The 19,907-nt window shown below is 34.8% G+C and overlaps 1 protein-coding gene and 1 long non-coding RNA gene across 3 annotated transcripts; both read left to right on the top strand.

Annotated features, from left to right (window-relative positions):
• Nucleotides 1-120: 120 nt before the first annotated feature.
• LOC123308553 lies at nucleotides 121-13,795 on the top strand. The gene is made up of 2 exons (XR_006537140.1): nucleotides 121-166; nucleotides 13,537-13,795. It is a non-coding gene; the product is annotated as an uncharacterized LOC123308553 (long non-coding RNA).
• Nucleotides 13,796-16,341: 2,546 nt separating this feature from the next.
• On the top strand, nucleotides 16,342-18,302 carry LOC123308529 (zinc finger protein 64-like). Of its 2 annotated transcripts, none has more exons than XM_044891232.1 (2): nucleotides 16,342-16,432; nucleotides 16,590-18,302. In XM_044891232.1, the coding sequence occupies exons 1-2, from the start codon at nucleotides 16,368-16,370 to the stop codon at nucleotides 18,097-18,099; spliced, it is 1,575 nt and encodes a 524-aa protein (XP_044747167.1). In that variant the 5' UTR covers nucleotides 16,342-16,367; the 3' UTR covers nucleotides 18,100-18,302. The 2 variants fall into 2 exon arrangements, with proteins under 2 accessions (XP_044747167.1, XP_044747166.1); XM_044891231.1 differs by having other exon boundaries at nucleotides 16,342-16,441.
• The last annotated feature ends 1,605 nt before the right edge of the window (nucleotides 18,303-19,907 follow it).

The following is a 19,907-nucleotide window of genomic DNA, read 5'->3' as shown; positions in this document are numbered from 1 at the left end:
AAATTTGACTTTTATTATTTTGAGTATTCTAGATCAGAACGAGATAAGCGAATTATGTTCGAAGAGGAAAATTGGAATCTGAAGAGTCCATATGTATTTTTCCGTTGAGGGATGTTACATATGATGGTTTGAGGGCTTTACGTGAAGTAATAAAATCGTTTTTGTGGTGAGTGGTCCTTTTTTAATTGAATTGACACATCATAATTAATTTCCAATGAAGATTATAGAGTAGAAAGGTAGGAAACGCCCTCATATCGCTAGTACTAAAAACTGACTACTTTCTGTCCAGTGAAAACACATTTGACGATGAGATGGCGCTGATAACGTATTGTCAATACGGAAAAACTGTTTAATAACAGTTTTCTGTTTTATAATTGAGGGGCGCGAAATTCGAATTGTATTCCTTGTATTGAATTTCAATATTGACCTTGTTGAGACCAAAAAACAAACATCCTGAGCTACAAAACAAAAGGATGGTTTTGTTTTGCGACCAGGATGTCTGAACATTGTTTGGAATCGATTGGTATCAATAAAATACGCCGTGTTGGATGTGATGAATTTTCATTTACAATCTATAAAAAATTTACAAAAATTTGAAATTATGGACAACGAATACAGCTTTGACTAGGATACAAGAGTACATGGTTATCTGCTATAGGCACGTCAAAGGTGTTTTTTTTGTCAAAACGTTTCGAATTAATAAACTGAGTTGAATTTGTACAATTTATATCAGAAATTAATTACATTGTAACATGGTTACCTCGGAGAAAACTTATCTCGAGAGCCAGCTATTCTTTTCACTAGGAAGATGGCAAGTGTCCGTGAAGTTAGCACCCACTTTTTCGAAAATGAAGAAAATTTTTTTTGCATTCGTTAGTAACTCGTTAGTAACTATTTGTAACACCAAAATTTTCGTTTGTACCTTAAAGATACTGGTAGAAAAACACCGCATTCCGCTGGGTGCTAACTTCACGGGCATCCACTGTTCGATTTTTCGCGAAAAATAAAATACACTTGAAAAGTCCATCGTTAGTAACTATTTGTAACACAAAAATTTTCGTTTGTAACCTAACCTATGATGGGAAAATGACACCCCCAAAACGTGAAGTTAGCACCCACATTTTCGAAAATGAAGATAATTTTTTTTGCATTCGTTTGTAACTCGTTAGTAACTATTTGTAACACCAAAATTTTCGTTTGTAACCTAACCTATGATGGGAAAATGACACCCCCAAAACGTGAAGTTAGCACCCACATTTTCGAAAATGAAGATAATTTTTTTTGCATTCGTTTGTAACTCGTTAGTAACTATTTGTAACACCAAAATTTTCGTTTGTAACCTAACCTATGATGGGAAAATGACACCCCCAAAATGTGAAGTTAACACCCACATTTTCGAAAATGACGAAAATTTTGCGAAAAATAAAGTACAGTTGGGAAGTTCATCGTTAGTAACGACTCGTAACACACAAATTTTTGTTTGTAACCTCACCTATAACGGGAAAATGACACCCTCAAAATGCGAAGTTAGCACCCACATTTTCGAAAATGAAGATAATTTTTTTTGCATTCGTTTGTAACTCGTTAGTAACTATTTGTAACACGAAAATTTCCGTTTGTAACCTAACCTATGATGAAAAAATGACACCCCCAAAAATGCGAAGTTAGCACCCACATTTTCGAAAATGAAGATAATTTTTTTTGCATTCGTTTGTAACTCGTTAGTAACTATTTGTAACACGAAAATTTCCGTTTGTAACCTAACCTATGATGAAAAAATGACACCCCCAAAAATGCGAAGTTAGCACCCACATTTTCGAAAATGAAGATAATTTTTTTTGCATTCGTTTGTAACTCGTTAGTAACTATTTGTAACATGAAAATTTTCGTTTGTAACCTAAACTATGATGAAAAAATGACACCCCCAAAATGCTAAGTTAGCACCCACATTTTCGAAAATGAAGATAATTTTTTTTGCATTCGTTTGTAACTCGTTAGTAACTATTTGTAACACGAAAATTTCCGTTTGTAACCTAACCTATGATGAAAAAATGACACCCCCAAAAATGCGAAGTTAGCACCCACATTTTCGAAAATGAAGATAATTTTTTTTGCATTCGTTTGTAACTCGTTAGTAACTATTTGTAACACGAAAATTTCCGTTTGTAACCTAACCTATGATGAAAAAATGACACCCCCAAAAATGCGAAGTTAGCACCCACATTTTCGAAAATGAAGATAATTTTTTTTGCATTCGTTTGTAACTCGTTAGTAACTATTTGTAACATGAAAATTTTCGTTTGTAACCTAAACTATGATGAAAAAATGACACCCCCAAAATGCTAAGTTAGCACCCACATTTTCGAAAATGAAGATAATTTTTTTTGCATTCGTTTGTAACTCGTTAGTAACTATTTGTAACACGAAAATTTCCGTTTGTAACCTAACCTATGATGAAAAAATGACACCCCCAAAAATGCGAAGTTAGCACCCACATTTTCGAAAATGAAGATAATTTTTTTTGCATTCGTTTGTAACTCGTTAGTAACTATTTGTAACATGAAAATTTTCGTTTGTAACCTAAACTATGATGAAAAAATGACACCCCCAAAATGCTAAGTTAGCACCCACATTTTCGAAAATGAAGATAATTTTTTTTGCATTCGTTTGTAACTCGTTAGTAACTATTTGTAACATGAAAATTTTCGTTTGTAACCTAAACTATGATGAAAAAATGACACCCCCAAAATGCTAAGTTAGCACCCACATTTTCGAAAATGAAGATAATTTTTTTTGCATTCGTTTGTAACTCGTTAGTAACTATTTGTAACATGAAAATTTTCGTTTGTAACCTAAACTATGATGAAAAAATGACACCCCCAAAATGCTAAGTTAGCACCCACATTTTCGAAAATGAAGATAATTTTTTTTGCATTCGTTTGTAACTCGTTAGTAACTATTTGTAACATGAAAATTTTCGTTTGTAACCTAAACTATGATGAAAAAATGACACCCCCAAAATGCTAAGTTAGCACCCACATTTTCGAAAATGAAGATAATTTTTTTTGCATTCGTTTGTAACTCGTTAGTAACTATTTGTAACATGAAAATTTTCGTTTGTAACCTAAACTATGATGAAAAAATGACACCCCCAAAATGCTAAGTTAGCACCCACATTTTCGAAAATGAAGATAATTTTTTTTGCATTCGTTTGTAACTCGTTAGTAACTATTTGTAACACGAAAATTTCCGTTTGTAACCTAACCTATGATGAAAAAATGACACCCCCAAAAATGCGAAGTTAGCACCCACATTATCGAAAATGAAGACAATTTTTTTTGCATTCTTTCGTAGCTCGTTAGTAACTATTTGTAACACGAAAATTTTCATTTGTACCTCAAAGATAATGCCAGAAAAACACCGCATTCCACTGGGTGCTTACTTACTTATTAGAATATAGTCCATCGTTAGTATCTATTTGTAACAAGGTTTGTAACCTAACATATATTGGTAAAATGACACCCTCAAAATGCGAATACATTTTTAGGAAAATCTCAAGAACACGCAATAAGAATACATATCTCATTCAGGCAACGTTTCGGATAACTTGAGGAACTCGCATTGGGAATTTCTCATTCATGTCACGTTCGCGATAACTTTAGGAACTCACATTGAGAATTAATTATTCTGATTATATTCGGGATAACTTCAGAAAGTCGCAATAAGAATTGCTCATTGAAGTTAAGTTTGAGACATCTTCTGGTACTCGCAATAAGATGAAACCTGGACAAAGCAATGTGAGGTCTCTGAGATTTTTCCTGCGTACACCAGTGAGAATGTCGCTTAGTTAAGACACATAGCGATCGTCGAGCCCTCGCAATAGGAGTTCGCATAAGATCCTCATTATAACCTCCCAGAGATCTCGCGGAGAACTCTGCGTTGCCTGGGTAGGGCTTTCCAACGAGAAATTAATGAAAACAAGGAAGATCTTAAAATATTCAACCTACTCAGTACATTAGCTACCAAAGGATCGGGCAGCCAATTTTATCAGGAAAGAGCTGTGTTCCTCAGTGAACTCTACCAACAACAAAAGCTGACGATAAACCACCAAATCGTTAAAGATAATATCATATCTGCTCTACAAAAAATGGGACAAGGATTATATAATGTGATAGAAAAGCGTAAGTGCATGGAATGCTCTCACGAAGAAACGTTCACACGAATGTATAAAACCATTCAGCTGACTAAGCCTAAAAACCTCGAAAACACGCTTCTGGAATCACTGCAAGGACAGTTTAATGGCAGAATGTGTTCTAAGGCAACATTAGTGGACAATTAATTCAGCACCTAATTTTCATTGATACGAGTGAAGCCGAAAATGTAAAGTTGGAAAATTTGCCTTTGAATTTGAATTTTCCTGAACATCAGTTCATATTACGGGGTTTGGTATGTTACCAGAAATCACATACTAGGACGAGCTCGGGACACTTCATTGCTATCTGTCGGAGAAATGATGGAGCGCTGGGGTTATACAATGATATGTCCAAAAAAATGAAAATTGTACCAAAAACAGTGGTACTTGACGTCCACCTGCCACCTACTATTGTATAGTATTTGAAAAATTTTATATTTTACCATGTAAATTTATTTTGAAAATATACTTTCTCTTAGAATATTATTCAATTTATATTCAAAAAACCCTAAAATTGACGAGACAGTGAAAGGCTTGGGTATAAAGACGTTTATTTCATTTTTTCTCCTACCTGACAATTCTTCGACTGCTCGGTGAAATTACGGATAAAAATCAATATGAATTGGATGTGAAATATGTGGGTATGGATAAAAATACAAAGTTACTTCGAGCACAAACATTGGGCCCCAGACGAAAATTTACATGAAAAAAATACTTTTTTTTCATTTTGTGTCGAACATTTAGTAACAGGGTACTAACGAGTTACAAACGAATGCAAAAAAAATTAATAGTAACTTACGATGAACTTTTCAACCGTACTTTACTTTTCGTGAAAAATCGAACAGTGGATGGCCTTGAAGTTAGCACCCTGAGAAATGCGGTGTTTTTCTACCAGTATCTTTGAGGTACAAACGGAAATTTCTGTGTTACAAATGGTTACTAACGAGTTATGAACGAATGTAGAACGAATTTTCTTAATTTTCGAAAAAGTGGGTGTTAACTTCGCATTTTGGAGTTGTCATTTTCCCATCATAGGTTAGGTTACAAACGAAAATTTGTGTGTTACGAGTCGTTACTAACGATGAACTTCCCAACTGTACTTTATTTTCCGCGAAAAATCGAACAGTGGATGCCCGTGATGTTAGCACTCTTCGGAATACGGTGTTATTCTACCAGTATCTTTTAGGTACAAACAAAAATTTTGGTGTTACAAATAGTTACTAACGAGTTACTAACGAACGCAGAAAAAATTTTCGTCATTTTCGAAAATGTGGGTGCTAACTTCACATTTTGGGGGTGTCATTTTCCCATCATAGGTTAGGTTACAAACGAAAATTTTTGTGTTACAAATAGTTACTAACGAGTTACAAACGAATGCAAAAAAATTTATCTTCATTTTCCAAAATGTGGGTGCTAACTTCGCATTTTGGGGGTGTCATTTTTTCAACATAGGTTAGGTTACAAACGAAAATTTTCGTGTTACAAATAGTTACTAACGAGTTACAAACGAATGCAAAAAAAATTATCTTCATTTTCGAAAATGTGGGTGCTAACTTCGCATTTTGAGGGTGTCATTTTCCCGTTATAGGTGAGGTTACGAACAAAAATTTGTGTGTTACGAGTCGTTACTAACGATGAACTTCCCAACTGTACTTTATTTTTCGCAAAATTTTCGTCATTTTCGAAAATGTGGGTGCTAACTTCACATTTTGGGGGTGTCATTTTCCCATCATAGGTTAGGTTACAAACGAAAATTTTTGTGTTACAAATAGTTACTAACGAGTTACAAACGAATGCAAAAAAAATTATCTTCATTTTCGAAAATGTGGGTGCAAACTTCACGTTTTGGGGGTGTCATTTTCCCATCATAGGTTAGGTTACAAACGAAAATTTTTGTGTTACAAATAGTTACTAACGATGGACTTTCCAAGTGTATTTTATTTTTCGCGAAAAATCGAACAGTGGGCGCCCGTGAAGTTAGCACCCAGCGGAATGCAGTGTTTTTCTACCAGTATCTTTAAGGTACAAACGAAAATTTTGGTGTTACAAATAGTTACTAACGAGTTACTAACGAATGCAAAAAAAATTTTCTTCATTTTCGAAAAAGTGGGTGCTAACTTCACGGACACAGATGGCAAACCTACCAGAGTAGCTGCTAGTCGGAGACAGAGTTCGCTGTTTTCTAGGGTGGTAGCGATAACGAAGTAGTCAAAATTGAAGTATGTACTAGTTTATTCACACCTTCGGAAACTGATTATACAGGATGTCCGGGGAGTAACTGTACAGGGTGGGCAAATTTCGTTGTTTTAGCACTACAGCTTTTAAACCAGTGGAGATAGACAAAATCTGAAACCCCATTCTCGGTCTGTTTTTCTGAGAAACTAACAAGAGTAGTAGTAATTTTTGGCCACCTTCTTTTGTTTTCGAGTTATAAGCGAAAATTGGAAAAATGGCGATTTCGAAATAAATTTATATCTCCGCTAATACTGATGATAGAGCTCTGAAATTAAAACATTATACAGGCACTTTTTTGAGTGTAATCCAGTGGCGTGCTTGCCTTTTTAGCAGGATTTTTAATTACGAAGCTATGACCCAAAGTTATGTTTTTTTAAATGAGAACATTAGATTTCTGTGCGATTTTTTGAAAGTTTAATTTTTACCGATTTCAAAAATATATAACATCATATGGTTGGCATTAATATATAAATAATAGAAAATGGTCAAAAACTTTTTTTCCCAATATTTCTATGGTTTCAACTTTTGATGAGCACAAAAAAATAGAGCTTCCTATAATAAGAGCAGTATCCTTCCGGCAATGTCATTCTTTCTATGCTTTTTACCAATTTCCACAAAATTTGAATCTTGAAGAAATTGGGAAACGAGCATAGAAATGAAAGGACTAATAGTAGGAAACTGTGGTAATCATAAGATGCTACATTTTTCTATTATCATCAAAAGTTGAAACCATAGAAATATTGAGAAAAAAGGTTTTTGACCATTTTTTATTATTTATATTGATACAAACCATATAATGTTATATATTTTTGAAATCGGTAAAAAACTTTCAAAAAATCGCACAGAAATCTAATGTTCTCATTTAAAAAAACATAACTTTGGGTCATAGCTTCGTAATTAAAAATCCTGCTAAAAAGGCAAGCACGCCACTGGATTACACTCAAAAAAGTGCCTGTATAATGTTTTAATTTCAGAGCTCTATCATCAGTATTAGCGGAGATATAAATTTATTTCGAAATCGCCATTTTTCCAATTTTCGCTTATAACTCGAAAACAAAAGAAAGTGGCCAAAAATGACTACTACTATTGTTAGTTTCTCAGAAAAAGAGACCGAGAATGGGGTATCAGATTTTGTCTATCTCCACTGGTTTAAAAGCTGTAGTGCTAAAACAACGAAATTTGCCCACCCTGTACAGTTATTCCCCGGACACCCTGTATATACAACGGAAATATGTGTAGGTATGAAATATGAGCGAATCGATCAGCAAACATACATTCGGGAAATTCAATCCGGTCACGAGCACTTTATAGAGTTTATACCGGGTGCAGTGAAAAATCAAAGGTTGTTTAATAAAATGCGCCAACCAGAACTGACGAAATGGATACTAAGGATGACCTCGCGAAGTGAAATGACTTGCTATACGGTATCGAGATGTAATTAACTGTATTTCTCCAGACATGAAAGAAACACAACCAGGGCGGATCTACTCGAGACTTTTATTCGCTACCCCAAGGGCTAACGCTCCATGACTGATAGCGAAGAAAAGGTCTATTTTTAGCGCAACTACGGGATTTCACTGACGACGAGCTTTATCTCTTATTCACTACCCCAAGGGCTTACGCACCATGACTGATAGAAAAGAAGAGATTTCGGTTTCAACACTTATGACGCGGAACGCGAACAGGGGGCTTGACGGGACTTTCCCTTCAATACCCCAAGGGCATACGCGCCATGACTGATAGCGAAGGGAAAAGTCAGGCTCGCGAAACAGGGTTAAGTACGGCAAAAGATAACAGAAAGCGATACAGTACAGCAGTGTCAAAGAAGTAGCCGGTGTAGGTCTAATTAAGAAACTGAACTGATAAAGACGGGGACCTACCTCCTTTATTTCAGGCACTCGCGGAAAACAAACGAAAACTAAAAATTAATTCCTAAGAGCACTAACTTCGCAACACAAAATTATTTCTAAATTTGTTGAACGGCTTGTGCACACAATTAAAGTCGAATTGCGGAGAAAAGATAGTACGGAACGTAAAAGCGAATAAAGAGTCAAAGTAAAGAGACTGAAGTAAAAGAGAATCAAAAGTCAAGTGACCGTCTCGGGGGAAAATCTGCTTTTATAGGCAAATCCCCCCACACGTTAAAATCTGAAAATTCCAGAATGCGACAAGAGTGAAAAACGTCGTCAACTCCGGTTTATCGCATATCAACATCAGAAAAACGTCGAAATCTTCAACGGCATGCAAGAAAAACAACGTTAAACACAGATAACGGTTTTTCGAATTTACTCTGCCTATCGGAATGAATGTACCGAATATTTGAGAATTAAATATTTTCCAAGGCGGAAATGTAAAATGAAAGGAATGCACTAAAATGAACTCCAATTTTTCTCAGAAAACTGGAGATCATTACAACATATTATTTACAAAATTTTCAGAACCACAATTGAAAAAAACCTTACAGAGGTATACAAGACCGGTATTCAAGCCCGTCAGTATAATTTCTTCATGCTTTTTTATGATTTCTTCATGTTATGGTCTCTTTATGACACAAAATATACAAATTGATTGACGAATGAACAAAACACTCGCAGCAGGTTTCATAAAACTTCGACTTTCCAAACAACAATTTGACAGTCAATCGATTCCCAAATCGAAATCCATAAAACTTTTGCATTTCTGAATATATTGAAGGCAGTTGAGAATCTTTGAATGGACTTATAAAACTCATAATTTCCCCTAAATGAGCCCTTCATGTAAGGGATGCTTCCTGCATACAACAATTTACGTCGATGAACAGTTCTCAATCGACTTGCAGTAAAATGTTCATTGCACATGGTGTAGTCAGTAGTGTTTGCAGGTCTCTACGCCCTGAAAATTTTATCCACTTCGTAGCACTGAAAATAAAAATCAATGAATGACCGAGTCACATGTTACCAGTTTTAATACTTACATTCCCATTTTCCTTAGTAAAATTCGTTTTATTTGATCCACAGTTCTTCACCATACAATAATTTTCGAACGATATTCTGAGGTGTTCGCCCAAGAAATTAGACAAAAATTTCAATAATCAGCAACTAGAACATGCTTGAATAACAAAAGGCGATACGAGGTTGTCCATGGATACGAGAATCGAAACATTCAAACCTGTTTGATCAAAATTGCCATTTGACTCTGACATCTCGCAAAAGAAATTTTAACCAGTTTTAGGGCCTTAAAAACACAGTTGAAACACAGATGGCGCTCACATAACTTTAGTCGCTTCGTTTCTTATCTTTCTACTCTACAGGGTGTCCGGGGAGTAACTGTACATACTCATACCAGAGATAGAGTTGGACTAGCTGATTACGGATTGACTATAAAAAATTAATTTCTGGATTTCCTTAGAAAGCTACAGGGTGATTTTCCAACTTCATGGAAATACTTAGACCATCATAAAATCCAAAGTTTTTGACGGATTTTATCGAAACTTAGGAGGTTATTGGCACATGCTAAGGTGAAGTTAGAAAGATATCAATTATTCCATTATTCCAGGGCCGAACTCATTTATCTTCATTTAAAGTGTTCAGGGTAAAAAAAACACTTTGTATTTCGAATTACAAAAAAATGATTCGCTTTTTAGAAAGAAGCTAAATTATGCATCAATTTTTGGTATCGCAAAAAGTTGTCACATCAACAATTATTTTTTTATGAATTTATTAATTTGGATAAAGTTCGAAAATTGCAATTTATTTACCTGAACAGGACTTAGTCATCTTGTGTAGGTCGAAAATAAATAATAAATTTTCTTAAAAAAGTCACTGAAGGTGAAGAAGACTATAATAATTTGTTGATATACTGGGTGGCCACCCCTGACACGGATTTCACTTTGGGGGATTAAATGAACGTATTTGAAAAAAAATGTTGATGTGTATAGGGTATACAGAAGCATATTTCAAAATTATTTTTATGTATACCGGGTGTTCGACAACAATGATATAGACCAGAGTTACACTTCTTCCAGTCAAGAGAACAGCTGATGAACAGAATAATCAACTGTTGCGATATTCTAAGAAATAATTGCGATATGATTCGGAAGGCTGTATCCAATTTGAAAATTCGGCAAGAGAAATGTATACAAGCTAATGGTTTTCATTTCGAACCACTTTTGAAATAATGTTGACTCAGCAATTCATTCGTTTCTATTTTCATTTTTATTAGGTACTCTTTACTGTATTTTAGTTTTTTTCATTTGGTATTGTTTCGTTATTGAAGTGCTTATTGAAGCTCTGAACTTTTTTGTAAATTTTCTACTAATACTTTCGCAATTTATATTCAAACATGAGATTTTCAGTTCTCTTCATGGTAAAAAATTCAATTTTTCGTACTTTATCCACATTCAAAAATTCATAAAAAAAATAATTGTTGATGTGACAACTTTGAGTGATACCAAAAATTGAAGCATAATTTAGCTTCTTCCTAAAAAGCGAATCAATTATGTAATTCGAAATACAGAGTGTTTTTCTACCCTGAACACTTAAAATGAAGATTAATGAGTCCGGCCCTGGAATAATGAATTAATTGATATATTTTTGACTTGACTCCAGCATGTGCCAATAACCTTTCAAGTTTCAATAATATCCGTCAATAAGTTTGGATTTTATGATGGTCTAAGTATTTCCATGAAGTTGGAAAATCACCCTGTAGCGTCCTAGGGAAATCCAGAAATTAATTTTTTATAGTCAATCCGTAACCAGCTAGTCCAACTCTATCTCTGGTAAGAGTATGTACAGTTATTCCCCGGACACCCTGTATATACAACGGAAATATGTGTAGGTATGAAATATGAGCGAATCGATCAGCAAACATACATTCGGGAAATTTGATCCGATCACGAGCACTTTATAAAGTTTATACCGGGTACAGTGAAAAAAATCAAAGGTTGTTCAAAAAAATGCGCCAACCAGAACTGACGAAATGGATACTAAGGATGACCTCGCGAAGTGAAATGACTTGCTATACGGTATCGGGATGTAATTAATTGTATTTCTCCAGAAATGAAAGAAACAACCAGGGCGGATCTACTCGAGACTTTTATTCGCTACCCCAAGGGCTAACGCTCCATGACTGATAGGGAAGAAAAGGTCTATTTTTAGCGCAACTACGGGATTTCACTGACGACGAGCGGTATCTCTTATTCTCTACCCCAAGGGCTTACGCACCATGACTGATAGAAAAGACGAGATTTCGGTTTCAACACTTATGACGCTGAACGCGAACAGGGGGGTTGACGGGACTTTCCCTTCAATACCCCAAGGGCATACGCACCATGACTGATAGCGAAGGGAAAAGTCAGACTCGCGAAACAGGGTAAAGTACGATAAAATATAACAGAAAGCGATACAGTACAGCAGTGTCAAAGAAACAACCGGTGTAGGTCTAATTAAGAAACTGAACGGTAAAGACGGAGACCTACCTCCTTTATTTCAGGCACTCGCGGAAAACAAACTAAAAATCAATTCCTAAGAGCACTAACTTCGCAACACAAAATTATTTCGAAATTTGTTGAACGGCTTGTCGTGCACACAATTAAAGTCGAATCGCGGAGAAAAGATAGTACGGAGCGTAAAAGCGAATAAAGAGTCAAAGTAAAGAGACTGAAGTAAAAGAGAATCAAAAGTCAAGTGACCGTCTCGGGGGAAAATTTGCTTTTATAGGCAAATCCCCCCACACGTTAAAAATCCGAAAATTCCAGAATGCGACAAGAGTGAAAAACGTCGTCAGCTCCGGTTTATCGCATATCAACATCAGAAAAACGTCGAAATCTTCAACGGCATGCAAGAAAAACAACGTTAAACACAGATAAACGGTTTTTCAAATTTACTCTGCCTATCGGAATGAATGTACCGAATATTTGAGAATTAAATATTTTCCAAGGCGGAAATGTAAAATGAAAGGAATGCACTAAAATGAACTCCAATTTTTCTCAGAAAACTGGAGATCATTACAACATATTATTTACAAAATTTTCAGAACCACAATTGAAAAAACCTTACAGAGGTATACAAGAACTGTACTCAGGCCTGTCAGTATAATTCCTTGCTTTTTATGATTTCGTCATGGTATGATCTCTTCATGGTATGATCTCTTCATGACACAATATACAAATTGATTCTGTTATCTGTGCAAATTGATTGACGAATGAACAAAACACTCACAGCATAGAAATACCAAACGAACTAAAGCGGTTGCATTTCTGCCTATATAAGTTGGAAGGGGTTGCTCACAGAAAGTTTCATAAAACTTTGACTTTCCAAACAACAATTTGACAGTCACCCGATTCCCAAATCGAAATCCATAAAACTTTTGCATTTCTGAATATATTGAAGGCAATTGAGAATCTTTGAATGGACGTATAAAAGTCATAATTTCCTCTAAATGAGCCCTTCATGTAAGGGATGCTTCCTGCATACAACAATTTACGTGGATGAACAGTTCTCAATCGACTTGCAGTCACATGTTACCAGTTGTAATATTTACATTCCCATTTTCCTTAGTAAAATTCTTTTTATTTGATCCACAGTTCTTCACCATACAATAATTTTCAAACGATATTCTGAGGTTTTCGCCCAAGAAATTGGACAAAAATTTCAATAATCAGCAACTAGAACGGGCTTGAAAAACAAAAGGCGATACGAGGTTGTCCATGGATACGAGAATCGAAACATTCAAAACCTGTTTGATCAAAATTGCCATATGACTCTGACATCTCGCAAAAGAAATTAAAATTTTAACCAGTTTTAGAGCCTTAAAAACACAGTTGAAACACAGATGGCGCTCACATCACTTTAGTCGTACAGTCGCTGTAACGAGACAGTGGCGACAATTGTGGTCTCGTTTTTCATCGTTTTAGCAAGAATATGGCGGATTTGGTCACGTGACTTGAGCCAATCCGCATTCCGAATTAGAGATCATAGCATTGAAATCTGTGCTTCCAAGCCGCCATATTCTTGCTAAATTTCCAATTGTCGACACTGTTTTTGATAGAGTCACTGTATTTAGTCGCTTCGTTTCTTATCTTTCTACTCTATAATATTTGATTTACAATATTATACATTTTTCTATTTCAGATATTGAATTTCAACCACCTTGGAAAAGACTACGTTTCCTCTTGATATGAGAATCAAGATGACCAAGATGTCCTTCAGTATTGAATATCTCCCGTTTATTTTGTTTTGTTTTTTTTTTTGTAAACACGGGGAGGCAGGGTTTTTTCTTCTGAGGTTTTTCCCTGAGCTCTTGAATCATATGAATAATCATATGGTTCCCCTTTGCACTAACCTCAGCTAAATTTAATAGTGAAATTAATAAAAAAGCATATTAATCACAGCAAGATATTTCTTCCTTTCTTCCTTAGCATGAAATTAATTTCATACTACATTTCAGTTTTCTTGAGCTTTTTCAATGGGGAATTCTCCTTAATTTGGGTTATCACTGCATATGCAAGTTTAAACTGAATAATTATGAGTTTCATTCATGATTTTTCCAAATTCACCGCGGAAACTATTCAAAATCATCCATCAAATATGGGGTTTAAAAATTCAAATCGCTTCGTTTCAAGTTTACGATTTGGCAACAGCGCCTACCAGACAATGAAAAGAACAATGTCCGATCAGCTTGTTTATAAAATAACAGCTGTTGATTTACAGGCGAGCTTCAACTGCAACCGGCTATAAAAATCCCATAAAATATTACGACCTTCCTCGTTCGTCGCAGACTTCATAGACAGCCATCTTTGTCTCTCTCATCAAGATAATGCATTTGTTGTCCTTTATTATCAAGGCATATTTCAGTCGATGTTGCCAGCTTGAGCAATTCTCACAAAACGCTTCAAACTTTAAATACCCATTTTTATTTTTCATTTTTAAGTGCTTAATATAATTTTTTTTGGAGAACGGTTGAAATGGTTATTTCAAAATGTAGTTTCAAAGATATTTCATAAAAAATACATCATTTTCGTCAGAAGGAGTATTCCCTATTATAATATGAAATTCGAAGTCACTATTTTTTTGGTGTGTTACCGAGAATGAAGTGAAGAGAGGTTTGAACGAGATTTCGGAAAATTTGGACCAGAGGATGGAAGAGAATATCATGGCACTTAATGGATAATGAAGTTCAAGCATGAAAAAAATAGAAGACAAAATCATGATAAATTAAGATTGACAGAGAATGTGATTAGAGAAATTGACAGTAGAATATCAAAAGGAAAAGGAATGAAATTTAAGATGATATAGAAAGACAAAATGCACATATAGAGGAACAAAATGAACAAATAACAGAACAGAATAAAAACAATGAAAGAATGACCTAAATCAGATTTTCTCAATATTGGAGATGGCAAACTTAAATTTGATAGAATAAAAAAAAAATTTATAAGAAATTTATTATCAGACGAAGCATTGTTATGGTTCAATGATGAAAAAAAAAAACATTGTATATAAGAAATTGGAACAATACAAGGATGAATTCATTCATACAGTAAAAATTGATCAAATTTGAAAGATTCAGAATGTTCATACCCAGAATATTGAATTTGAGATATAAATATAGGTATTATATTGAGTTCAATGATGCATGGGTGTATTCTTCCACCATGGGTGTCTGTATAGAGGCTAGAGATAAGGAGAACGATCGACGTACTAAAAATGTGTCTCCGAAAATGGGGAACGTAGGCTAGGTGTCGCTGCGATCGCTACGTTTATAGATAAGGGGTGAGGATTTAAACGAGGAGCTAAATGCTCATACCCGTACCGACGTTGCCACGTCTACTTCTCATTCTGAAACTGTCAACTTCAGTACTGAAACTTCAACCAGCCGTCAGATAGACGTCAAAATAAAATTGTGGAGGTGTTGTGTAGGCAAAAATAGTATATAATTTGGAATATTATTTTACTTTTGGTTTAAAATACGTACATTTGAATGCATTATTTTTGTTTTTAATTTGATGGTGGTGTTAGTCCTAGTGATTCCTCAGCCAACAGTGTTAAATGTGCGTTATTATTATAATAAATATATCTATTTACGATTGCCAAATAAATATTCTTAGAGTTCTAGACGAAGTTAAATAGTTGAATACCACTTATTTATACCTTGGAACAACGAAAATATTCGTCAAGTGAAGAGTTTTACTTGTAATGACGCTTTTGCTTGCCTCCACAATTTTTGGTCTTTCGACCAGGTTCAGTTTTTCAAGTACTGATTCTTGATTCTTCAGTTCTTCAGTTGTTCGAGGAACGTTACAGGACCCTTATGTTGTTATATGTAGATATATCAGTTTAATTTAACGTTCCGCTCAAAACTTCTCAAATTTCTTAAGATTTATTTCTGTTGGAATGTGTTCTATGGTAGTTTCTTAACAAGTTGAAAACAAAATTTCGTAATAAAATGGTATATTTTATAAATAATGGATCAATATAAAATTGGTCAGCAAGATCCATGGAAGTTTGTCGTAGCTTCATTTCGTTTCTAACCTCTGACGCTGACATCATTCTAACGCGCAAGCGTAGCATGTCATTTTCATTGTTACGGTTCATGATTGACGTATTGCAGAAATGATCTACGACATACGGATATATTCCGTATAATAATGTGTTCAATTTTGATTTTAGGACATATAAAAGTATTTTGTGATGTAAAATGTACTTAGAAACAACCTCCAATAATTGCGGCACCCAATTTTGCATGTCTTTATATTAACATTTACTTCTAGCTAGCGATATTCCATCATAAAGTCGATTCCTATGTAAAAAAATTTGAATATGGATCTCCCGCCAATTGAGTGATTCTAACCTCACTAATATGGTCTATTAAATACACACACGTGTAATATCTTTGGTCTCTACTCTGCTCAGATCCAAAGATTATAGATCTTATAATAAAAATATTCAAAGATATTACACACATGTGTAATATCTTTGAAAATATTGATATGGGTGAATGTTTAATTAATAATGAAGAAATTCAGAAGTATGATGAGTGAGTTGTATATTTATAACAACGAAAAGGGAATCTAAATTCAAAGTAATCTGCATTTTAGATTTCTACTAGTCCATTTTCGTTGTTATTGTCCTTTTTTCAGGACGTTATTCCTTCCAATCATTTATATTAATCGGTTTTCTTTCAGTGGGTCGCTAGAAAATAAATTAGAAATTATAAAAGTTGTTGAACAATTTATCGATGAAGACGGAGTTCATGAAAGAGAAGAATATATAATCAAGAACGAACAAAACAATTCAAAAAGCTCCTCTAGAGCAATTAATGAAAATCATTTATCACCTGCAAAGGAGGAGAAAGAAAATGTAAAATCTCTACATTCGAATGTCAAGAATCACAAGTGTCACATGTGTGATTTCCAGACCAATTATAAAAAGAACCTTACCCCACATATCAAATCTGCTCATTTGAATATTAAGAAATTCAAGTGTGACTTATGCGAGTATGCGGCGAGTGTGGAAAAGTACCTTGATGCACATATAAAATCTGTTCATTACCAAATTAAAGAGCACATATGTCAGCTCTGTGAATATATGACAAGTAGAAAAGATAGCCTTGAAAAGCATGTCGACCTAGTTCATCTCAATGTGAAGAAATTCATGTGTGACCTCTGTGATTATGCTGCTGGTCGGAAAGTGGACTTCGATTTACACGTTAAATCTGTTCATTTGAAAATTAAGGATCTCAAGTGTCCCCATTGTAACTATGTTACAAATAGAAAAGACAGTCTCCAAAAGCATATCAACTGTGTTCATTTAAAAATCAAGAAACACAGGTGTCATATGTGTGAATATGCTGCCTATGAAAAAAAGACCATTGAAAATCATGTGAAATCCTTTCATTTCAAAATTAACGAACAGAAGTGTCATCTATGCGTGTATGTTACAAGCAGAAAAGACAGCCTTCGGAAGCATGTCGACCGTGTTCATTTCAATATCAAGGAACACAAATGTCATCTCTGCGATTATGCCGCCAGTAAGAAGAGTGCCCTTAAAGTGCATGTGGAATATGTTCATTTGAAAACCGAGCAACATTACTGTCACCTTTGCGAGTATGTCGGAAGTAGAAAAAAATACCTTCAAGATCATATTAACGCTGTTCATTTTGGAACGAAGAAAAACAAGTGTCACTTATGCGAATATGCAGCGATTAAAAAAAGAGACATCGAGGCACACGTAAAGTCTGTTCATTTGAAAATTAAGGATAACAGGTGTCACTTATGTGAATTTGCCTCGAGTAAGAAAATTAACCTTAAAATGCACATAAAATCTGTTCATTTGAAAATTAAAGATCACAAGTGCCATCTATGTGATTATGCTGGGCGGGATAAAAAATACCTCGAAACACATGTGAGATCTGTTCATCTGAAAATAAAAGATTACGAGTGTCACTTGTGTGATTATGCTGCGAGTGAGAAAATGAGACTTAAAATGCACATAAAATCTGTTCATTTGAAAATTAAAGATAACAAGTGTCATCTATGTGATTATAATACAAGTAGTAAATCTTTACTCAATAGGCATATAAACACTGTTCATTTAAATATCAAGAAATACAAATATGATCTATGTGAATGTGTTGTAACTAAGAAAAAAACCCTTGAACTACATTTAAAATCTGATCATTTGAAAATCGAGTAATACAAAAGTGTCATCTATGTATGTGAGTATAATATACCAGGTGATTCCCCGAAGATAATCTTTTATGTAAAACTACTTGCTTAATTCGTGCTGAAAATTTGCATGTTGGGGTTTTCAATAATGAAATTTTTGCTGTTTTGACCGAAAATGTACAGGGTGTGCACGAGGAGATCATCAAGTTGGACAAATGAAATTCATCAAAACTGAAGATTTTGAAATTGCAACCTATTTTTCTAAATAAACTGCTCCACATGAGTTAGGGATATTGACTTTAATTGCAAAAAAAATATAGTTGAAATAAGATTTTTGTGATGAAAATTCATATTTAATATGATTTCAAGTTGCAAATTAATTTTAACCTGTAGGTCTGCAGCTTATATACAGGTGGTTAAGAAAAATCGAGTGAAATAACGAAATTTTATTACCAGAGAATTTAAGCATTTTAAGACTATCAATACAATGTATGGCCTCCACGAGCATCAATAACAGCTTGACATCTTCTTTGTATACTACACACGAGGTTGTTGAACATTTCTTGAGGAATTTTGTTCCATAAACGGGGCAGAAGCTCCCTCAGATCATTTAAGGATTCTGGGGTAGGTTGATGATTTATCTAATCTTCTTTGGAGCATATTCCATGCATGTTCTATGCAATTCAAATCTGGTGAGTGCGGAGGTATTGGTAAATGTGGATAACAAGCTCCTCGCGCACATTCTCAACAAACACGGTGCGGTCTAGCGTTATCGTCCAGAAATTGAAAAGTTTCACCAATAGCAGCGTGAAAATTTGGCACAACTTTGTCAATGACATGCTCCCTATAGTGTAAGGCGGTCATATTCCCAGGACAACTGTGTAGATCTGTGCGCCCGTTGAAACATATCCCGGCTTATACCATAATACTACCCCCTCTTAATGGTTGGACATCTTGGACATAGCGACGATTACGTGGTATGCGTGGGATTGTCCATACCTTTATTCTTCGAGAATCTGAAAATCGTCCATATCTGGATTCATCAGTGAAAAAGGACACTACGCCATTGATCGTTCCAATTGATATGTTTCATTGCCCATTCCAGACTTTGACGCTTATGGTCACGCGTTAATGGAACTCCTCTTAATGGACGTCTAGAACCTAGATTCACCTCTCTCAAACGTCGTCTGATGGTTTCGATAGAAACTTGGACTCCATCTGCATTTTGAAGAGTATTCCGTAGCATTCTACAGGTAGATGTAGGGTTTCTTCTCGCCGAAACGGTGATGAAACGATCCTGAGCAGGTGTTGTTTTTCGTCGCCCACCTAGCCTTGGTCTTTCCAACACGGAACCTGTCTCCCTGAACCTATTCAGAAGTCGAGATATCACACTTTGGCTGACTTGGAGCCTTTCCGCTACAACAACCTGAGTTAGGTCACCCTGTAGCATTCCGATAGCCCTATTAGCCTCAGCGTTTGTTAATTTACGTCTTGGCATTTTCAGAAAACTCGTTTAAAATCGAAGCCATTGATCAGCTGACTTCATTCCAAAATAAGAACATTTATGAAACATATGCAGAGAACCAAACTTGAGAAAAAAGGCGACCAGATTGACGAAATATCTCATGCTGATTTTTATTGGATCGATTCAAGTTGTTATTGAGTTTTAAATGATTTTACAGCGATTTTCTCGAAGATTACATACTTTTAAAAACGATTGAATACGATATCCCTAACTCTTGTGGAGCAGCTTATTTAAATTCCCTATTAGTTGTTAAAAGCTAACTTTATACTAAATTATTTTGTTATGTACTGGTGAATTAAAAAGAAGTTAAG

Source organism: Coccinella septempunctata, chromosome 2, assembly GCF_907165205.1.
Source record: "Coccinella septempunctata chromosome 2, icCocSept1.1, whole genome shotgun sequence".
In the NCBI taxonomy this organism is placed as follows: Eukaryota; Metazoa; Arthropoda; class Insecta; order Coleoptera; family Coccinellidae; genus Coccinella; species Coccinella septempunctata.
This window is presented reverse-complemented; position numbering and strand designations above follow the sequence as displayed.

Bases quoted from the DNA above. Each gene is read 5' to 3' on its own strand.
- LOC123308529 (XM_044891231.1), top strand. From the start codon at position 16,368: ATGTGTAATATCTTTGAAAATATTGATATGGGTGAATGTTTAATTAAT. The intron at 16,442-16,589 runs GTGAGTTGTATA...GTTTTCTTTCAG, and splicing joins GAAATTCAGAAGTATGATGA to TGGGTCGCTAGAAAATAAAT.